Source organism: Schistocerca cancellata, chromosome 1 (assembly GCF_023864275.1).
Source record: "Schistocerca cancellata isolate TAMUIC-IGC-003103 chromosome 1, iqSchCanc2.1, whole genome shotgun sequence".
In the NCBI taxonomy this organism is placed as follows: Eukaryota; Metazoa; Arthropoda; class Insecta; order Orthoptera; family Acrididae; genus Schistocerca; species Schistocerca cancellata.
In genome coordinates, this window is record NC_064626.1 from 478,653,523 (window position 1) to 478,672,827 (window position 19,305).

The 19,305-nt window shown below is 40.9% G+C and overlaps 1 protein-coding gene across 1 annotated transcript in view; it reads right to left on the reverse strand.

Annotated features, from left to right (window-relative positions):
* Positions 1-743, reverse strand: part of LOC126184297 (CLIP domain-containing serine protease HP8-like) — a 65,712-nt gene extending 64,969 nt beyond the window's left edge. Inside the window, exon 1 of the mRNA XM_049926708.1 lies at positions 660-743. Within this exon, the coding sequence (XP_049782665.1) occupies positions 660-741 (82 nt within the window). The 5' untranslated portion in view covers positions 742-743. The remainder of the gene's footprint in view (positions 1-659) is intronic.
* Between the last annotated feature and the right edge of the window lie 18,562 nt (positions 744-19,305).

Genomic DNA, 19,305 nt, shown 5'->3' on the forward strand with positions numbered 1-19,305 from the left:
GTAACTACAATTTTTGAAGTACGTGTTAGCTTAAAAACCTTTTGTACATACTTTTTTACTGATTACTGTGGATTCTTTCCATAAATTTTACTAGAATTTATCTTGCAATTTGAAATTGTAAACTTGATAGTGGCAAAGCGTATAGCTTCAGTTGTGATCTTGGAAAACAAAAAGTTTTCGTAAAGAAATGTACAACACTACAGCAAGGTTTTACGATGACCTGGCTATTAAATTTGGGGGATAACTCGAGAGAACCAACCAGAGCGGCACTGTGTAGCTATTTCCTATGAACTCTTAGGCCCTACGTCATATTAAGATAATTTTAGGAAAATGATTGTTATATTGTTTAAATCATGCTGTCCTCACAGTTAATTGGTTGCAGCGTGTAAATTTCAAGCATCGTACATGTCGTAGTCATATGTATTATAACACACACATTGGTTTCAGCTGCTAGGCGTTGGACACCATATCAGAAACTTGGACAATTTTGCCACAGTTCCCACATCCTTGTCTAAGATTTGCTAAAATTAAATTAGAATTTCATGAAGCATTTTAAAAATAGCTTTTAGATTACACTGGGCATCAGTAAAGGGCGGCGTAGTTTCGAGCTGAAAACGAGGGCGGGGGCACTGTGAACTGGATTACGGTAGTGTACTCACGGGCACTTGCTGTTGCCGCGAAAGCAACCAGGATGGCGACTGCGCATGCGCGGTAGGCGAGTGGTGCTCCTCGTCTGGGCATAGCTGCACTGCGGGGTCTGGAGACGCACTGGCGGCCCACGGCTGAGCGCCCCGTTATATCCGAACGACAATCGCAGCCCGCTGACACACACACCACGAGCCACCTCTACCCGCTACTCCGGCGGCAAACCAATAAATAGTGCGTGGGGCTCCACGACACGCTAGCATCAGGGTTAATCTCACGCGACGCACTGCAAGCCTGGTAGATGCGGTAGGCTACAGCTCTGATAAGCGCACTGGCTAAAACATTAGTCACTCCAAGGAGAGGTTGCGCTAAAGCTTTGATAATGACCTCGATTCGGCGGCTAAGGGAGTCCAGAAGTCTCTTCATGCATGTCGTATCTAGCTGAAACCTATGATTGATAGTTAGACCTCTGAGAGCTACCAAATTGTGAGCACGTCGACTGCTACGTTTCACCCTCTATTACAAATGGTCCAGTTATTTAATATGGGCGATTTAGCGAGTCAACAGTGTTGCGATACATGGCCTGCTTGCTCATCAAACAAGAAACATACGTGTGCAGTCCTAGGAATACTGTTGTTGTCATCTTGGAAGACAGAAGCTTCCTCAACAAAATCATCATAAAGAAGTAGAGGAAAGGGATTCACTTTGTCACCAAGAACAGATAAACTTCCTGGTTATTATTCATGGTAACCTGAATGAATGGGCCCAGGTCATGGTACGACAAACACCCTAAAAATATTGCGGTACAACTTCTGGTGTGAACTACACCGGCCACTCATGGCGGATTAAACTCCTCTTTCAGCCGCCGTTGACAAGACATCTTGCTTCATTTCAGAAGAGGCAAAATCACAGTTCATCGGACCTCTCTGCATTCCCCTACCAGTTGTCCAAGTTCTGAGTTATTACATCAGTTGAATAGGTGCATCTTTATGTGTCACTGTGGGAAATGCGTTTTTCCAAAGTTAGTTGGCTGGTTGGTTGGTTTGGAGTGAAAGGTGCTGAATCGCAAGGTCACCAGTCCCTTTTCCCAAGCTACTCTCTTCTAAATGTCCATTGCATGCAGTTCCCTTCGCAGTGATTGCTCGTAAACTTGTTGAAATTAACTAACAGCAGCAACAGTCGCACTTGATACCAACTGTTACTGACAAGGCGTGAGAGAGCATACAGATGTTAAAATTAGCAATTGTGTTTTTTAATTGGCAAATAATGCATCAGACGCAGCGCAAGCGGCGTCAACAATAAAGTTTCATGCGATCAGCCGCGCCGGAAATCAGCACAGCGAAGTCTCTCGAACATTTTTCCACTGAAGAGGCTTCCAGAACAGGAAGACACTGAAGAAAAATGACAGTCAAGTTGCCTTCAGTTGTCTGCTCGTATATAAACACGAGCGGCGTCTGTCTCTGTCTCTCTCGAATCTCTCTTTATCGATATCTCTCTCTGTTAATGATCGCTCTCTCGAATGATTTTGTACTTCAAAGACATTTTCAAGGTGTGTAAAGCATTTATCTATGTAAAAGTATCGTCAATAGATGAATAATCGTTGTTGTTTACCTATGTTTGATTTAAAGAACATTAACCTTGCCTGCCAAATTTTCTATGTTTCAGCTAGGAGAACTGCAAGACTGCCGACATATCGTTCCCTGACCGCTGACGAACATCATTCACATTCGAATTTGTAGCAGCCACTCGTGCGTCCCTGAGATATGTTAAGCCGATTTGTAAAGGCAGTTTCCAGGCAGCGCTTTTGTGCATATCACGTAATATTAATGATCGGCATACGACCAACAAACGATGTACGCCGCCAGTCCATCCCACGGTATCAAAGCAGAATAGACAATATCTTGAAATATTTATTTTCTCTCTCTTATTGGTAAATTTACCTGTGACGTGTGATAATTTAAAATTTTTCCTTTTTTTTTACTTGGATATTTCTTTTAATTAACGGCACTCCAGTTAATTTTCTCCTATCAGAATTTATTTTTCAATTACCACTACAGAGCACCACACAAAATAGAGAAAACTTTCTTTTTTGAAAATAATAATTCATCCTCATTCGGCCGCCGGTGACACGACAGTTTGCTTCATGTCAGAAGGGGCAAAATCACAATTGATCGGACCTCTCTGCATTCCTCTACCAGGTGTTCAACTTCTGAGCTGTTTGATCAGTTAGATGCAGCTTTATGTGCCGCAGTGGGGAAATGCATTTTCCGAAATCATTTCGTTGGTTTCCAGTGAAAGGGACTGCACTGCAAGGTCATCAATCCCTTTTTCCCCAAGTACCCGCTTCCAAATGCCCATTGCATGCATTTCCCTTCGCAATGGCTGCTCGGAAACTTGTTGAAATTCACTACCAGCGGCAACAGTCGCATTTGGTACCAACTGTTACTGACAAGGCGTGACACACGTCTCCAGTTCCTGCCGGTTAGGTTCTTTCTATAACCACTGTTCGTACGCCATGTTGCACATACACTGGACAGTCCGTGGTCATACACCAACAAATCGGGCAACTACATGTCGGTGTGGCACTGAGTCCGTCCAGATACGATGGCTCCTTCCAGCCATTCTGCCACCTGTCCTACCGTGCTGGTCTTGTAGGCCTACAAGCGACTGGCACACTTCATTGCAGCCATGGACTTTAGCAGTGAGGTGTCACATGACTGCCTATCGCCCGTCCATTCCACTCTATCTAAAGAGCAGTTTTGAAGGGGTGACTAATTTATGTTTGATGAGATTACTTGGGTGAACGGCGAAACTATGGTCACTGAATGAATTTTTATGATATGTCACGCAGCGGCTATTAGCAATGCGTGATACGTGCCGTTTGTGGCATTCTATCGCTGGTGGCATACAGAACGTCGACACGCTGTGTCATAAAAATTAATTCAGTGAACATAGTTTCGCCGTTCACCCAGGTAATCTCATCAAACATAAATTAGTCACCCCTTCAAAACAGCTCACGCAGCGACTATTTGCAATGCGTGACACGTGCCGTATGTGGCATTCTATCGCTGGTGGCATACAGAACGTCGACACGCTGTATGACGCTCTCGAAAGGACACACATTAAGCGAATCGGGTCCTCAATTTACACACTATATGGCCTTTGGTCATCCTCCTCTGTAGGTCAAGCACCCTCTCCAGCTTAGCAATGGTAGATATATGGTAGCAGTACTGAGGCGCATGCACTATGATTGAATTCTCCGAAGTGAAGTGAGTGATCAGGTACGTCCTCGTATTATCCGTGGCATCTGAGTGGAAACACAGACAGAACCCCGCCGTTTACAGAACGAACCGAAATTCCACCGACAAAATTTCTGAGATTGTTCAGGGACGTTGACAGAGTGTTTTGATTTAGGGGTTTCTGGTCTTTCTTGTTTAGTTACTGTTGGGGATTGTAAGTAGGCTGTTTATATTTTCTCATTGGCAACGTTACGTAGCGCTCTGTATGAAAATCACTGGCTGTGCTGTGTGCAGTCTGTGGCTAGTTAGCATTGTTGTCTGCCATTGTAGTGTTGGGCAGCTGGATGTTAACAACGCGTAGCGTTGCGCAGTTGGAGGTGAGCCGCCAGCAGTGGTGGATGTGGGGAGAGAAATGGCGGAGTTTTGAAATTTGTAAAAATGGATGTCATGAACTGCTGTATATATTATGACTTTTGATGACTATTAAGGTAAATACATTGTTTGTTCTCCATTAAAATCTTTCATTTGCTAACTATGCTTATCAGTAGTTAGTGCCTTCCGTAGTTTGAATCTGTTATTTAGCTGGCAGTAGTGGCGCTCGCTGCATTGCTGTAGCTTGAGTAACGAAGAGTATTGTGAGGTAAGTGATCTGTGAAAGGTATAGGTTAATATTAGTCAGGGCCATTCTTTTGTAGGGATTATTGAAAGTCAGATTGCGTTGCGCTAAAAATATTGTGTGTCAGTTTAAGCACAGTCACATGTATAATTTTTCTAAGGGGACATTTCATATGTCGACCCTTAGCCGAGGATACCTCACTGGAATCCTCTGATTTTTTTCTTGTAGTTTGTGTAATTAGTGTAGCTATCGTTTATTGCTAGCGCGTAATCATAGAGAGAATTTCCTTTGTAATTGTAGTTTTTCATTGTTGTACAGTAAAACAGTTGTGGCATGCATGTAGATTTGCACCAAGTATTTCGCAGCTGCGCTTGCAATTAACTAGATATTATTTTCAGTGCTATGTTAATGTGTTTTCTTATTTTGCTCTTCAAATTGTGCTTTTCTGTGTTATCGTGTAATATATTGTGTCAATAATGGCGTGTGAAAAACGTAACACTAGGCTCCAAAGTAAACTGAGAAATAATAGTGACGACGAGCGTAGCTTATCAGCACCACTGCGTAATGAATTAACAGACATTCAAAGCAGTAATTTGGTAATTGTGCATAGGGAAATGGAGCGGGCGGCAAATAATGGCGTAGACAGCGAAACAATTAGTGAACAGGGAAGCATTATCGATCGATCCGTGGGCAATAGCTCGCCTCAGGAATCCGAAATGACAGGACACAATCTCGCAAATACTGTAGACTCAGGTTTTGGGTCCTCACCGTTTTCTCAAATAGTTCAAGACACATTTTCTGCTTGTCAAAATGTGAATGTTGCCGGTGCAAATTCACTGCCGAAAAGCACTGAGGAACATGTTTCAAACACCAGTGCATTGTTATTACAATTAATATAACAAATGGGACAAACACAGCAAAAGCTTCAAAAGTTAGACACAATGGAACAAAATATTCAAAAGTTATAAACAATGGAACAAAATCAGAGACAAACACAGCAAAAGCTTCAAAAGTTAGACAGAATGGAACAAAATCTTCGGAAGTTAGACACCACGCTTGAACAAACACGTGAAGATTTAACTACTGAGTTACATAACATTGAATCGAAATGTCAAAAAGTCTGTAATGACGTAAAAACACAAATTTGTGAGCATTTTCAATCTATTTTTTCGCGGCATGAAAATGCATTACAGAATCACGAAGCAGCCATAAAAGAACTGCAAACTATTGTTCATGAAAATCATGAGACCTTGCAAACTAAAATTGACTCAGTTGCATCTACCGATTCGGTTATGCAACTTGCAAAAACTCAGGAAAACTTAAAGGACACAGTAGATACTCTGAAAATTGGTTCAGAGAGACACATGGAGGAAATTAGTTCATTATCAGAGAAAGTAGTGGAATTTTCGGATCAGCTAAATTATTTATCTATGAAGGTAGATGGTAATCTGAATGACACAAAACCGGCAGCCTTTAATGACACAGAAGAGTGCAAACAAATTAGGAAATTCAAACAAAATCAGAATCAAATTAATACGCAACACCAAAGAGAAATCCAGGAAGTACAAGATCAGCTGACACAGGTAATACAAGAATTATGTATTTCAGAGGACACTCGCCCTCCAATACGGGAAGAGGGACATAGAAATACGGAACAGCGACAAAATAATAACACAGGGCACTTCGGAAATTATGAAAGAAATTGGCAAGGTACACCGAATTTTGAGATGGAACTGCCGACAAGTGACTCGCCGACATGATGATTTTGACTATAAGCTGTTCATTACTACACGTACATTCAAAACATGTAAGAATTCTGGCAACGACATTCATCCACAAGCGTGGCTTCTTCAATTCTCTCATTGTTTTCCTCCCAACTGGTCATTAGAGCACAGATTAGAATTTCTGTGTGGCTATTTAGAGAATGAACCAGCTGTAAGAATGCGATTGGTCATTCACGATTGTCACAGTGAAGGAGAATTTTACCATGCCTTCCTCTCAGCATATTGGTCTCAAGCTACACAAGACCGAGTAAAACATAGCATCACAATGATGAAACATTTCGAACAATCTGTATTTTCCAGTCTTGTGAAATATTTTGAAGACATGTTGCACAAGAATCAGTACCTGTCAAACCCATACAGCCCCTCAGAACTCATCCGCATTTACTTAATCAAATTACCTGTACATTTACGACATATTATTTTGGCAGGACGTTGCAAAGGTGACATTGAAGCTTTTCAGGGACTGTTACAAGAACTGGAAATTGACACTGACAATCGCGGAACGTGAAAACAGGAGCACAACAATTACAGGTCACATCTGTCACAATTCCACGATGACAGAAGTAATACACAACAAGGCTATTCTTACAACGTAACTCGTGACCAAAACAGACACCACCCATATGACAACCGTTGGTAGAGTAGTAATAATTACAGGGAAAGATCACCTCTCCGCGGTAGTGACTATCACAGAGACAACCATAGAAACAGACAATATGGGAACAAAAGCAATTATTATCAAGGGAGACAGAATAACTTCAGACGCAACAGTTCAGCGCGCAGTTACGATTCAGGGAGAAATTCTCCACCATGTGACCGACAAGAAAGAAACTATGGAATCTATCGACATGACGACAGGCGATATGATCGTAACGACAGACCTGAATTCCATCAGAACTGGCGAGCTTCAAACAGGGTAGGGCCTTCTCGTCAAGGTGAATTTGTAGAAGTTAGATCTCTTAATTCCAATAACGACGCGCGCCAACAAAGGAACAGACAATGACTCGCACCGCAGGCAGCCACGTGCGCCGGCTGGTTCAGCGAAAAATAACATAGACGCTAACCTTGAAAAAAATTTTAGCATTCCTTACCGACGTATACAACATGATAATTACTTTCAAGTTGAACCTCTGCGCATTAGGAAGAGTAAAGTATTGCACCACATTTCACTTGTAAAACCGTTTATTGAGAGATAATCTGTTTTTTAATTTAGTCTTTGCTATAAAATTTTTCACTTCACGTCACTAGTACTCTTTGTCACACTTACAAACTGTTAACATGCAACTGTGTTTTAAAGCTACCTAACTATCCAGTCAAGAACATAGGTAACTTAGAAAAGTAATTGCGAATGCATTGTTATAGTGAACAGACGACACAGTGGTTAGTTTATGTGACAGCTACACGATTTTATCACAATGCTACTAATGAGTCACAATTTACAATGTTGCTTTTGCGGTGTTTCTGTTTTATTTCTGCACAGTTTCTCTGAATTATTCCGGAAAGTAAAACATGTTTTAGTAGTAACTTTTGTGGTATAGCAACAATGAGACAGCCTTTTTCGTGGCACAACAATACGTTACAGCACAGTACTTTCTTCATCTCAACAATAAGCGTAATAACTAAGATATCTATACGCAAAGCATTTCACTTTTGTTTATCATGAGGTAAGTACATTGACTTCTGTAGAACTTAGCTTTCGGAGGATGATAACTACGAGACTTCCACAGAGATTATCTTACAACATGACGCACAGTTTAGCGCTACAGTACACGTATTTGAGTGATTAATTTTGTACTTAAAACATTTATTTTTAAAGATATTTGAAGTACAATGATACAAAGGTTTTCCATGATACATTTCATTCCATTGATGTTATCTGTAATTACATTAATCCTCAGGGGGTACACGCTTACTTTGTGTACCATGTGTGTGGCAAACACAAGGAGCCCTAGCTAATATGGTATTTGCTTATACAACTTTACACATCGGTACCATATTTCTCTAACACAGAATTACACAGCTATCTGATTATTTAACAGAGAAACAATTTTTTTTACTACATCAGTGACATGTTTACGCAATTAAACAGTTGGATAACTTCACACTTATGAAATTGTATTTTGTCTGTACTTTGTGAACTGTTCATATTTTTTCGGAACCATTGTGATACTATAAGAGCTTTGAATGATGTATTTGGTAAGGGAGCATGATTTTAAAGTACGTTTGAGGTAGATGACACTCTTGAAATGAGCAGAGAATTTTTTTAGGTTTTGAAATTATTGGAGGAAGCTACGATGATTTTGAGAGTTGACTGAGGTGTTATGATGTTATTATTACGATGACTATGTGTATTATGCTGTTGCGGTATGTTTATGATCAATAAGCTGATACTATATGAGTTATTTGAGTATGCTACGTATCTGTTATGATGAAATATTGAAGAAGTGTCGACGAATAAGGTAAGGAATAATGAGTAGTGGTTAGGGACTCTGGTTTGTGAGAAAGGTTGTTGGAAACCAAGAATCGTACATTAAGAGTTATGAAATGTATGTAAATGCGTGAATGTATTACAATGCCGACGAAAATTTTTTGGACACTGTTATATCAATAGGATTTTGTTTCTACAGATTTGTAATGCAAATTCTTGACCTGTGAAGTATTTTTATATGAGACTGTCACTGTAGCGGAAACTGCTGTCGTAAATATTTCCATAAGAAAGTTAAGTGACCACCTGCATGTAATGTGTTGTGGGCACCCAGCTGTGTCAGACGCCTGGAGAAAAAGCCATTAGTGTGTGCCTCTTCAGAGGCACAGGTAGAAAAAAAGGGAGGCCATTATCCTCGCTATTGACATTACTTTGCAGAAAGCATCACAAATACGACACGCTCAAACTTGAAAACATATGATAACACTGTGGAGCTCTTAATTTATTATATTTACTGAAATGTCTAATGAAATGACGAGAAATATTTTATGTCTATACACCTGATTATGACTACTGTCTTTCTAGTTGAGAGATTTTTTTTACTACCTTATGAAATGCCATATGGCTAATGAATGATGTTTCATGCCTTCCTTTGTACATATTTGCTCATTTCGTTTAATATCTAGTTTCTAGCTGCACTGCAGCATTGGTTAAAATAATATTTAATAGATGTACTAATATAGTTATTTTATGCCTACAGATCCAGTCAATTATAAATTTATGATCTATTCAAAAAAACGAAGAAGCATAAAAAGACATTTCCCTTCACAGGAATTGCATACGGAATTTTCTTTTCAACTACTTGGTAATTTTTTTGGTAAAATAACTTCTTGTGGTACACCACTTTAATTACATAGACATTAAGATGTGAATATACATTTCATTTGTCTGCATTATTGTCTTTAGTGTAATATTTTTTTCTGCTTGGGCTATGTCATGTTTAGATATAAGTTATTTCATTTGCTGCTGCTGTTTGCCAGGCATAGTGTTACTTAATTTGACTTTGTGTTACTCTGCTAAACCAGTTTACTACTGATTTATCTTTCTTGTTTGCTGCTCATTGATTTATATTAGTTGTAATATTGTTGCTTACTTTGCCAATTTGTATTTTTTTTGTCCTTGCTGTTTGTGTTAATTTGTTATGTGCTGCTGCATTGCCTCGTCCCTTAGTTTAGCATCTGAGCTCAGTAGATTTAAGTTAGCTTAAGATGGGGTAGGCTATATGAGAGAACGAGCTGTGATGAATTGGAAGAAATACATTGAGAAGCTATAAGAAAATGGTTTGGCCAAAAAAGTATTTTGAAAGAGGATATGAACAAAAAAGTAGGGTTTAAAGACAACAAGTTTAGGTAGGATTTTCTTGGAAATAAATGATGAGGTAAGATAATGGAAAATAAATAATGAGGTAAGAAATATGTGAACATATAAATACAGAAAGCATGCTTGGATAGGATATTTTGGTGGAAACATATGTTGAAATAAGACGAAAGATCTATGGAATGAAGTTTTGGGTTGGACTGCAGTACCAAATGTTACACTGAAAACGAACCCTGTCCTTTCCTTTTGTGTTATCCCACTATGTGTTTGTGTACTCTTGTGTATTTGTGCTTTTTCTGTCTTATGTGTTTAGCTAATAAGATTTATGTTGTAGAAATTTTCTAGTACTAAGCTACATTCACTCTGATGAGGAATACTGTTATCCTCAAATATAATTGGCATTAATAATATGTTATATGCTTAGACATTATTTATCTGTTCTGTTTTGTTGCTCATGTGTGAAGTTGATGTTACAAAGGTTATTCTGATCTTTTATGTATGTACTTATGTCATAATTCCTGTAACACTGATGTATCTGTTTATTTCTATTCTTTTGTAAAGCCTGTACTACTACAGAGTTATCTGTATTGTTATGTTCTTTAATGATGTATTTTGTACCTTTTTAATTGTATTCTTACGTTATAAAATTGTAATTGACACCAGTTCATCATATTATTAACATGTAAGTTACATTTCACTGCACACATTTCTGTTGGTCATAGTAATGCACAATATGTGAGAAGTTGGGACTGTTAGTGTTTGCACATGTGTTACTAATTCAGCAAGGGACTGGACAACAGCATTGCTGGTTCTAAGGACAATTCCAAAATCTTTGTGAGTGTACAAGTGGTGGTTTATGGACTTGCTATATTCTCTGCAAGACTCTTCAATGGTGACTGTGCACCTGCACAGTCGCAACAGATGGCTGCTAGCTATCTCTACAAGGACTGAAGTGGGTCTGCACCTTTGATGACCCACCAATACCATTATTTCTGCAAGGACTGCAGTGGGTCTGCACCTCTGGTGGCCCACCAATACCACAGTCTCTACAAGGACTACAGTGGGTCTGCTCTGTGATAACCTACCTACCAATATTCTTCAAAACGTCGAATGACTCTGCTGTGGGTTTGCTCTGTTGTGGCCCATTACCTGTCTGCATGTCAAGAGTCAGCACTGTCTTTCCGTTGGAAGGACAACACTACTTCTTCAAGATGGCATGGAAATCCACTACTTCCGTTTGCATTCTCTTTTACTACTCAGACTTTGAGAAAAAAACACTGTAATTTTACTGTGATGAATGATCAGGACTGTCTTTATGGGACTGTGAGAAAATTTTAGCTTTTGACCAACATAGTATCAATAAGTGTGTGCATTTGATATCTTTGTTATTGTAATTATGAAATTTTTTTTCAAATCTGTATTGGCCACTGCCCAAAACAATTTGTAAAATTTTTTGTGGGGAGCATGGGGGCTATGTAAGTAGGCTGTTTATATTTTCTTATTGGCAACGTGACGTAGCGCTCTGTATGAAAATCACTGCCTGTGCTGTGTGCAGTCTGTGGCTAGTTAGCATTGTTGTCTGCCATTGTAGTGTTGGGCAGCTGGATGTTAACAGCGCGTTGCGTTGCGCAGTTGGAGGTGAGCCGCCAGCAGTGGTGGATGTGGGGAGAGAAATGGCGGAGTTTTGAAATTTGTAAAAATGGATGTCATGAACTGCTGTATATATTATGACTTTTGATGACTATTAAGGTAAATACATTGTTTGTTCTCTATTAAAATCTTTCATTTGCTAACTATGCCTATCAGTAGTTAGTGCCTTCCGTAGTTTGAATCTGTTATTTAGCTGGCAGTAGTGGCGCTCGCTGTATTGCTGTAGCTTGAGTAACGAAGAGTTTTGTGAGGTAAGTGATTTGTGAAAGGTATAGGTTAATGTTAGTTAGGGCCATTCTTTTGTAGGGATTATTGAAAGTCAGATTGCGTTGCGCTAAAAATATTGTGTGTCACTTTAGTGAATGCTTGAGTACGTTCAGTTTTGCTCAGCTGTTTGAAAAGCAAATAATGTAAGAGGTTTATCAGCACAGTAATTCTAAAATTGTGCTAAGGGGACGTTTCAGGATATATGAACAAACATCTTCCAGCTTGCGTAGTGGAGCACAGGATATGACGTGCAGAGTACATTAGACTCTGTGGGATATACATGTTTCGTGTTTTTTGATGGGCAACGTAATATATTTGCGTTGCCAAATGTATTGATATGTGTTGTGCGAATAAAGCAAAAGTTTATTTTGTCCCTTAAATACACTCCTGGAAATGGAAAAAAGAACACATTGACACCGGTGTGTCAGACCCACCATACTTGCTCCGGACACTGCGAGAGGGCTGTACAAGCAATGATCACACGCACGGCACAGCGGACACACCAGGAACTGCGGTGTTGGCCGTCGAATGGCGCTAGCTGCGCAGCATTTGTGCACCGCCGCCGTCAGTGTCAGCCAGTTTGCCGTGGCATACGGAGCTCCATCGCAGTCTTCAACACTGGTAGCATGCCGCGACAGCGTGGACGTGAACCGTATGTGCAGTTGACGGACTTTGAGCGAGGGCGTATAGTGGGCATGCGGGAGGCCGGGTGGACGTACCGCCGAATTGCTCAACACGTGGGGCGTGAGGTCTCCACAGTACATCGATGTTGTCGCCAGTGGTCGGCGGAAGGTGCACGTGCCCGTCGACCTGGGACCGGACCGCAGCGACGCACGGATGCACGCCAAGACCGTAGGATCCTACGCAGTGCCGTAGGGGACCGCACCGCCACTTCCCAGCAAATTAGGGACACTGTTGCTCCTGGGGTATCGGCGAGGACCATTCGCAACCGTCTCCATGAAGCTGGGCTACGGTCCCGCACACCGTTAGGCCGTCTTCCGCTCACGCCCCAACATCGTGCAGCCCGCCTCCAGTGGTGTCGCGACAGGCGTGAATGGAGGGACGAATGGAGACGTGTCGTCTTCAGCGATGAGAGTCGCTTCTGCCTTGGTGCCAATGATGGTCGTAAGCGTGTTTGGCGCCGTGCAGGTGAGCGCCACAATCAGGACTGCATACGACCGAGGCACACAGGGCCAACACCCGGCATCATGGTGTGGGGAGCGATCTCCTACACTGGCCGTACACCACTGGTGATCGTCGAGGGGACACTGAATAGTGCACGGCACATCCAAACCGTCATCGAACCCATCGTTCTACCATTCCTAGACCGGCAAGGGAACTTGCTGTTCCAACAGGACAATGCACGTCCGCATGTATCCCGTGCCACCCAACGTGCTCTAGAAGGTGTAAGTCAACTACCCTGGCCAGCAAGATCTCCGGATCTGTCCCCCATTGAGCATGTTTGGGACTGGATGAAGCGTCGTCTCACGCGGTCTGCACGTCCAGCACGAACGCTGGTCCAACTGAGGCGCCAGGTGGAAATGGTATGGCAAGCCGTTCCACAGGACTACATCCAGCATCTCTACGATCGTCTCCATGGGAGAATAGCAGCCTGCATTGCTGCGAAAGGTGGATATACACTGTACTTGTGCCGACATTGTGCATGCTCTGTTGCCTGTGTCTATGTGCCTGTGGTTCTGTCAGTGTGATCATGTGATGTATCTGACCCCAGGAATGTGTCAATAAAGTTTCCCCTTCCTGGGACAATGAATTCACGGTGTTCTTATTTCAATTTCCAGGAGTGTAGTTGTTACTTGTCATTTAGCTGCGTTAATGTGCATAAACTACAACAGGTTATGGGCCCAGTTACTGCATTAAAGCGAAATAATAAGCTTTAAGGTGTGCAGAAGTTCGTACAAAGTTGGATTGTGTACGCTATACGAAGAAGAAAAATAACTTTAAAATGAGTACAACACAGATACCGCAAACAGAGCGGCTTGTAGCGCGCGAAAATTACACGACTTGGAAATTTGCTGTTGTGGCGTACTTGCACTTGGATGACTTACGGGACGTCGCAGACGGTAAATTGGAACCTACGGAATCAAGATTTGCTACTAAGGATCGGAAGGCGAACTCAAAACTAATGCTTTTGATTCATCCAGTGAATTATGTTCACATAGGAAAGGCTAGGTCAGCAAAAGAGGTATGGAACAAACGGAAAAATGCATTTGAAGATGGTGGTTTAACCAGAAAATTAGAATTTCTCCGTGAGCTGATAACCACAAGACTGAATAAGTGTAAAAGCGTGGTTGAATATGTGAATAAAATAATTTCAATCTCCAATCGTCTGAGGAATATTGGTTTTGAAATTGCGGATGAATGGATGGAACTTTATTGTTAGCTGGACTAGCAGAGAAATATTCGCCAATGATTATGCATTTGGGAAGTTCGGAATACTCATTACAGCGGATAACGTTAAAGTAAATATTCTACAGGACGTGAAGAATGAAACAGATTATAATGCTTCAGGAAAGGAAACTGCGTCGGCTTTCTACAATAAGCCAATAAGATGTTTCAGATGGCAGAAAATTGGAAATGTCGCTTCACATTGTAACGATAAGTTAAATATAAAAGAAGCATGCAGAATGAGATTTTCACTCTGCAGCGGAGTGTGCGCTGATATGAAACTTCCTGACAGATTAAAACTGTGTGCCGGACCGAGACTCGAACTCGGAGCCTTTGCCTTTGGCGGGCAAGTGCTCTACGAACTGAGCTACCCAAGCGCGACACACGCCCCGCCCTCACAGCACGGGGAGCGAGTCGTGCTTGGGTAGCTCAGTTGGTAGAGCACTTGCCCGCGAAAGGCAAAGGTCCCGAGTTCGAGTCTCGGTCCGGCACACAGTTTTAATCTGTCAGGAAGTTTCATAAAAGAAGCATGTTAATTCTAGTACTCCTGAGAGGAAGACTACCCACAAAGGTAAGGAATTTTCTGTTTTTTACTATTTAAATGAAGCGAGTGACGATCATGCAGAATGGTTCATAGATTCAGGAGCATCTGTGCACATTACCAAACCTCCGTCAGGTTCGTATGATGTTCAGTCGAGTTAGAGCAGATCTAACGAAGTCTTGCAACTCATACACTCAAATCTCTGTGGACCTGTGGAGAAAAAATCCTTAGGAGGTAGATTCTATTTCCTGACATTTATAGATGATTTTTCTAGATACATGTATGTTTATTTTATGAATAGCAAGGATCAAGTAAATGATGTATTTGTTTTTTATTGCAAAATGGTCGAAAGACAGACCCAGAAGAAAATTAAAATTATTAGATCAGGCAATGGATCAGAATATGTAAACGGACGGTTTAAGAAACAGTTAAATGGAATGGGTATTAGGCACCAGACTAACATTCGCTACAGTCCTTCTCAGAATGGAGTTGCAGAACGAGCCATTGTACAAAAGGCAAGATGTATGTTAAGCGATGCTGTGCTACCTGTGTTTTTGGGCAGAGGCTATGTCAACAGATCACCTACCAAAGCTGTGGGACACAAGACACCTTATGAAGTATGGACTGGGAAGAAACGGAATCTAAAGCACTTAAAAGTCTTTGGATGTGAAACCATGGTTCAGATTCCAAAACCTTTAGGAAAATGGGACGCAAAATCTCAAAAATATATTTTTGTTGGCTCCTGTGAGGATTCAAAAGGCCACAGATTTTATAATCCTGTGAATAAGTAGTAGAGATGTAGTATTTTTAGAGGATTATAGACCTAAAATAAAGGAAAGTAGTCAAAATTATACAGTAATGCAACCAAGCATGATGCCGATAGTGCTGAAACAGAGATGGAAACTGAAACAGAGGAAGACGAGAATAAAGAGGAAGCTGATGTGCTACTCGAGAATCAAATTGAGGAAGAAGATTCAACAGAGGAAGTCAGTTTAAGGCGGTCTTCATGTATAGAAAAACCAAAAGAATATCCAGAATATGAAATGTATGCTGCCCAAACATTCAACAATGAAACAATCACATTTGATGAAGCTTTAGCAAGTTCAAATGCTCAAGATTGGCCGAAGGCTATTGAAAAGGAGCTGCAATCTTTTGTAGATATTGGTACATATGAATGGGTTGACATGCCTGAAAAGAGTGCAATACCAAAATTCAAAGCCAGATTGGTAGTTAAAGGATATTCCCAGAAAGAAGAAATAGGTTATAATGAAACTTTCTCACCAGTGGTGAAGTATTCATCATTAAGATACCTTTTGGCTCTTGCAGTAAGGGGAGAGTTATTAATTCATCAAATGGATGTGAAAACAGCCTCCCTGAATGGAAGGCTGGAAGAGGAAATATATGTGACTCCACCTGATGAAGTTAAGCGACCTTATCAAGGGAAAAGGAGAATTAGGCGCTTGAAGAAAGGCATATCTGGATTAAAGAAAAGTGGACATTGCTGGAATAAATGTTTGCATAAAACTTTAATAAAACTAGGCATGTTACAGTCAAAGGCAGATCCAAGTATATATCATAAAAGGGGCAATGAAGAAATTGCAATCATGGACATATGGGTGGGTGATTTTTTTTTTTTTATTATTTTAACCAATAGTGAAAGCCAGATGGACTTTTTTAAAAAACAGTTACGGTCAGAATTTAATATGCATGATTTAGAGGAAATTAATCAATACTTAGGCATGAAGATTCTAAGAAGTGCCAACAGAGAAGAATTATGGATTGATCAACCTCTGTACATAAGGAAAGTCTTAGAAAAGTTCAATATGGAAAATTGTAAACCTATTTCTACTTCTATGGAAAATAATGCAAAACTACTAATAACTAATGATGACAAGAAATGTAAGGAAAGTGTAGCATATTTGGAAGCTGTAGGAAGTCTACTGTACTTAGCACAGGCTTCCAGACCAGATATTGCATTTGCCACAAACGCAGTAAGCAAGTTCTGCAGTGATCCGAGAGAAAACCACTGGATGGCAATAAAGAGAATATTCAGAAATTTAAATGGAACTGTTGATTATAAGTTAAAATATTCTCAACTGGAAATGTAAATTTGGAAGGATACAGTTAGGCAAACTGGGGAAATGAGGTGGAAAGCAGACACTTCATCACTGGAAGTTGGTTTAGACTAATGGAAGGATTGATATCATGGTCATGTAAGAGACAAAGGACTGTTGCTTTGAGTACTGCAGAAGCTGAATATATGGCCTTGTGCACCACTATCCTAGAAGCTCTTTGGATACGTACACTGATGAGTGAAACAGAATCTCATCCAACATTAAAGCCAAATGTTGTATTTTGTGACAATATAGGAGCTATTAAACTTGCAAAGTGTAACATCCAAACATATTGACATAAGACATCACTTTGTAAGACATCATGTGGAACAGGGAAATATAATCCTCAGTTATCTATGCACAGAAGAAATGTTATCTGATCTCTTAACCAAGTCTCTCAGTAAGGACGAATTTCAGAAGCTGGTGAAACATTATGGTTTAACCTGGGATATATACTGTTGAGTATGTGAAAAATATTTGTTCAAGGGGAGTGTTGGGGATATGTGAACAAACATTTTCCAGTGTGCATAGAGGCGCACAAGATATGATGTGCAGAGTGCATTAGACTCTGTGGAATATACATGTCCCGTATTTGTTGATGCGCAACGTAATATATTTGCGTTGGCAAATATATTAATATGTGTTGTGCGAATAAAGCAAAAGTTTATTTTGTCCCTTAAATAGTTGTTACTTGACATTTAGCTGCGTTAATCTGCATAAACTACAACAGTTACAGAGTAATAAAGCGTTTATGGTTTATTTTGTGACTCCAGTTATCTTTGTTTCTGTGGAAATACTTTAACAACGACGAAAAATTCCATAGCTTGCAATCACGAAAATATCCATAACTGGAGTAACGCAACAACCCTCAGATAAAACGTGCCGTATACTTCCATCACAGTGTGATCAGTTTGCTCTGTCAGTGTGCAATACTGCGCACTGAATCCACACAAAAGGTTTTTATCGGCTAGCTCTTCATCATTTAACTTATCCGTACTGCTGCGTGTCACTGTTAACGTACAACTAACACCGTGGGGAACACAAACACCTTGACAAAGTCGAGTAGTGGTGTTGAAGCTCAACTGCGCATACTATATCGCGTTTACTGGTGTTAACAGCAGCGAGCACTGTGAGGGAATGGAACCAGTTTGTTTCCATACAAGACATACAGCGCATACCGTCGACGTCTGCGCAAGTGCAGATACAAATGAGAATATGAAATCAAAATGCAATTAATCTGTAACTAGTCACTGGAGGCCAGCGGTACCTTATAACAATGTACGTAATATGTACCTGTCATCACACTTTGAAATTTTGTATGTGCTGTTCAGGTTCCACCGCTATTCCAATGGTTACAGACTGCTCGTACGACAACGTGGTTTTCCTTTCTGATTCCTGTAACTTTGAGCATCGTGCTTGTAGACTGTGCCTGCTCTTCGGCAATGATACGAGGCTGCATTTGGCTTCGTCTCTCATTTGGCCACGCTATCTTCTATCCAACATCTTTCTCAGGGAGAGGATAGTCTCCACCCGATATACATGTTTCGCAAGGCCAAACAGCGTCCACGGTTTTCAAGTTAGAACAGTGCGTAGAAAATTCGTTCTTGTCCCAACACACCAAAGTTTCAACGAGAATTAGTTACTTGCTACTCATCTATCCTACTACTGATTTCTACTGGCTTTATTGTTCTACAGACTATTCTAAGCTTTTGATATTCGTAATTCATTCGATTACACAACTATCAAACTTAACGGCAGGTTATGACGCCCGTGGTGAGTTATACCTCATAGGAACAAAATTAGATTGGCGATGCTGTCTAAAACGCTAGTGGCCGGACCATCGTTGCCGCCGCGCGGGGTAGCCGTGCGGTCTAGGCGCTTTGCCACGGTTTGCGCGGCTTCTCCCGTCGGAGGTTCGAGTCCTCCCACGAGAATGTGTGTGTGTTTGTGTGTGTGTGTGTGTGTGTGTGTGTGTGTATGTGTGTGAATTCGTAAGGGACCAAACTGCTAAGGTTACACACCACTTAAACTAACTTATGCTGTTATGCTAAGAACAACACACACACCCATGCCCGAGGGGGACTCGAACCTCCGGGGGAGGGACCGCGCAATCCGTGACATGGCGCCTCAAACTACGCGGCCTCTCCATGCGGCTATGGGTGTGTGCGTTGTCCTTAGCATAAGTTAGATTCAGTAGTGTGTAAGCTTAGGGACCAATGACCTCAGCAGTTTGGTCCAATA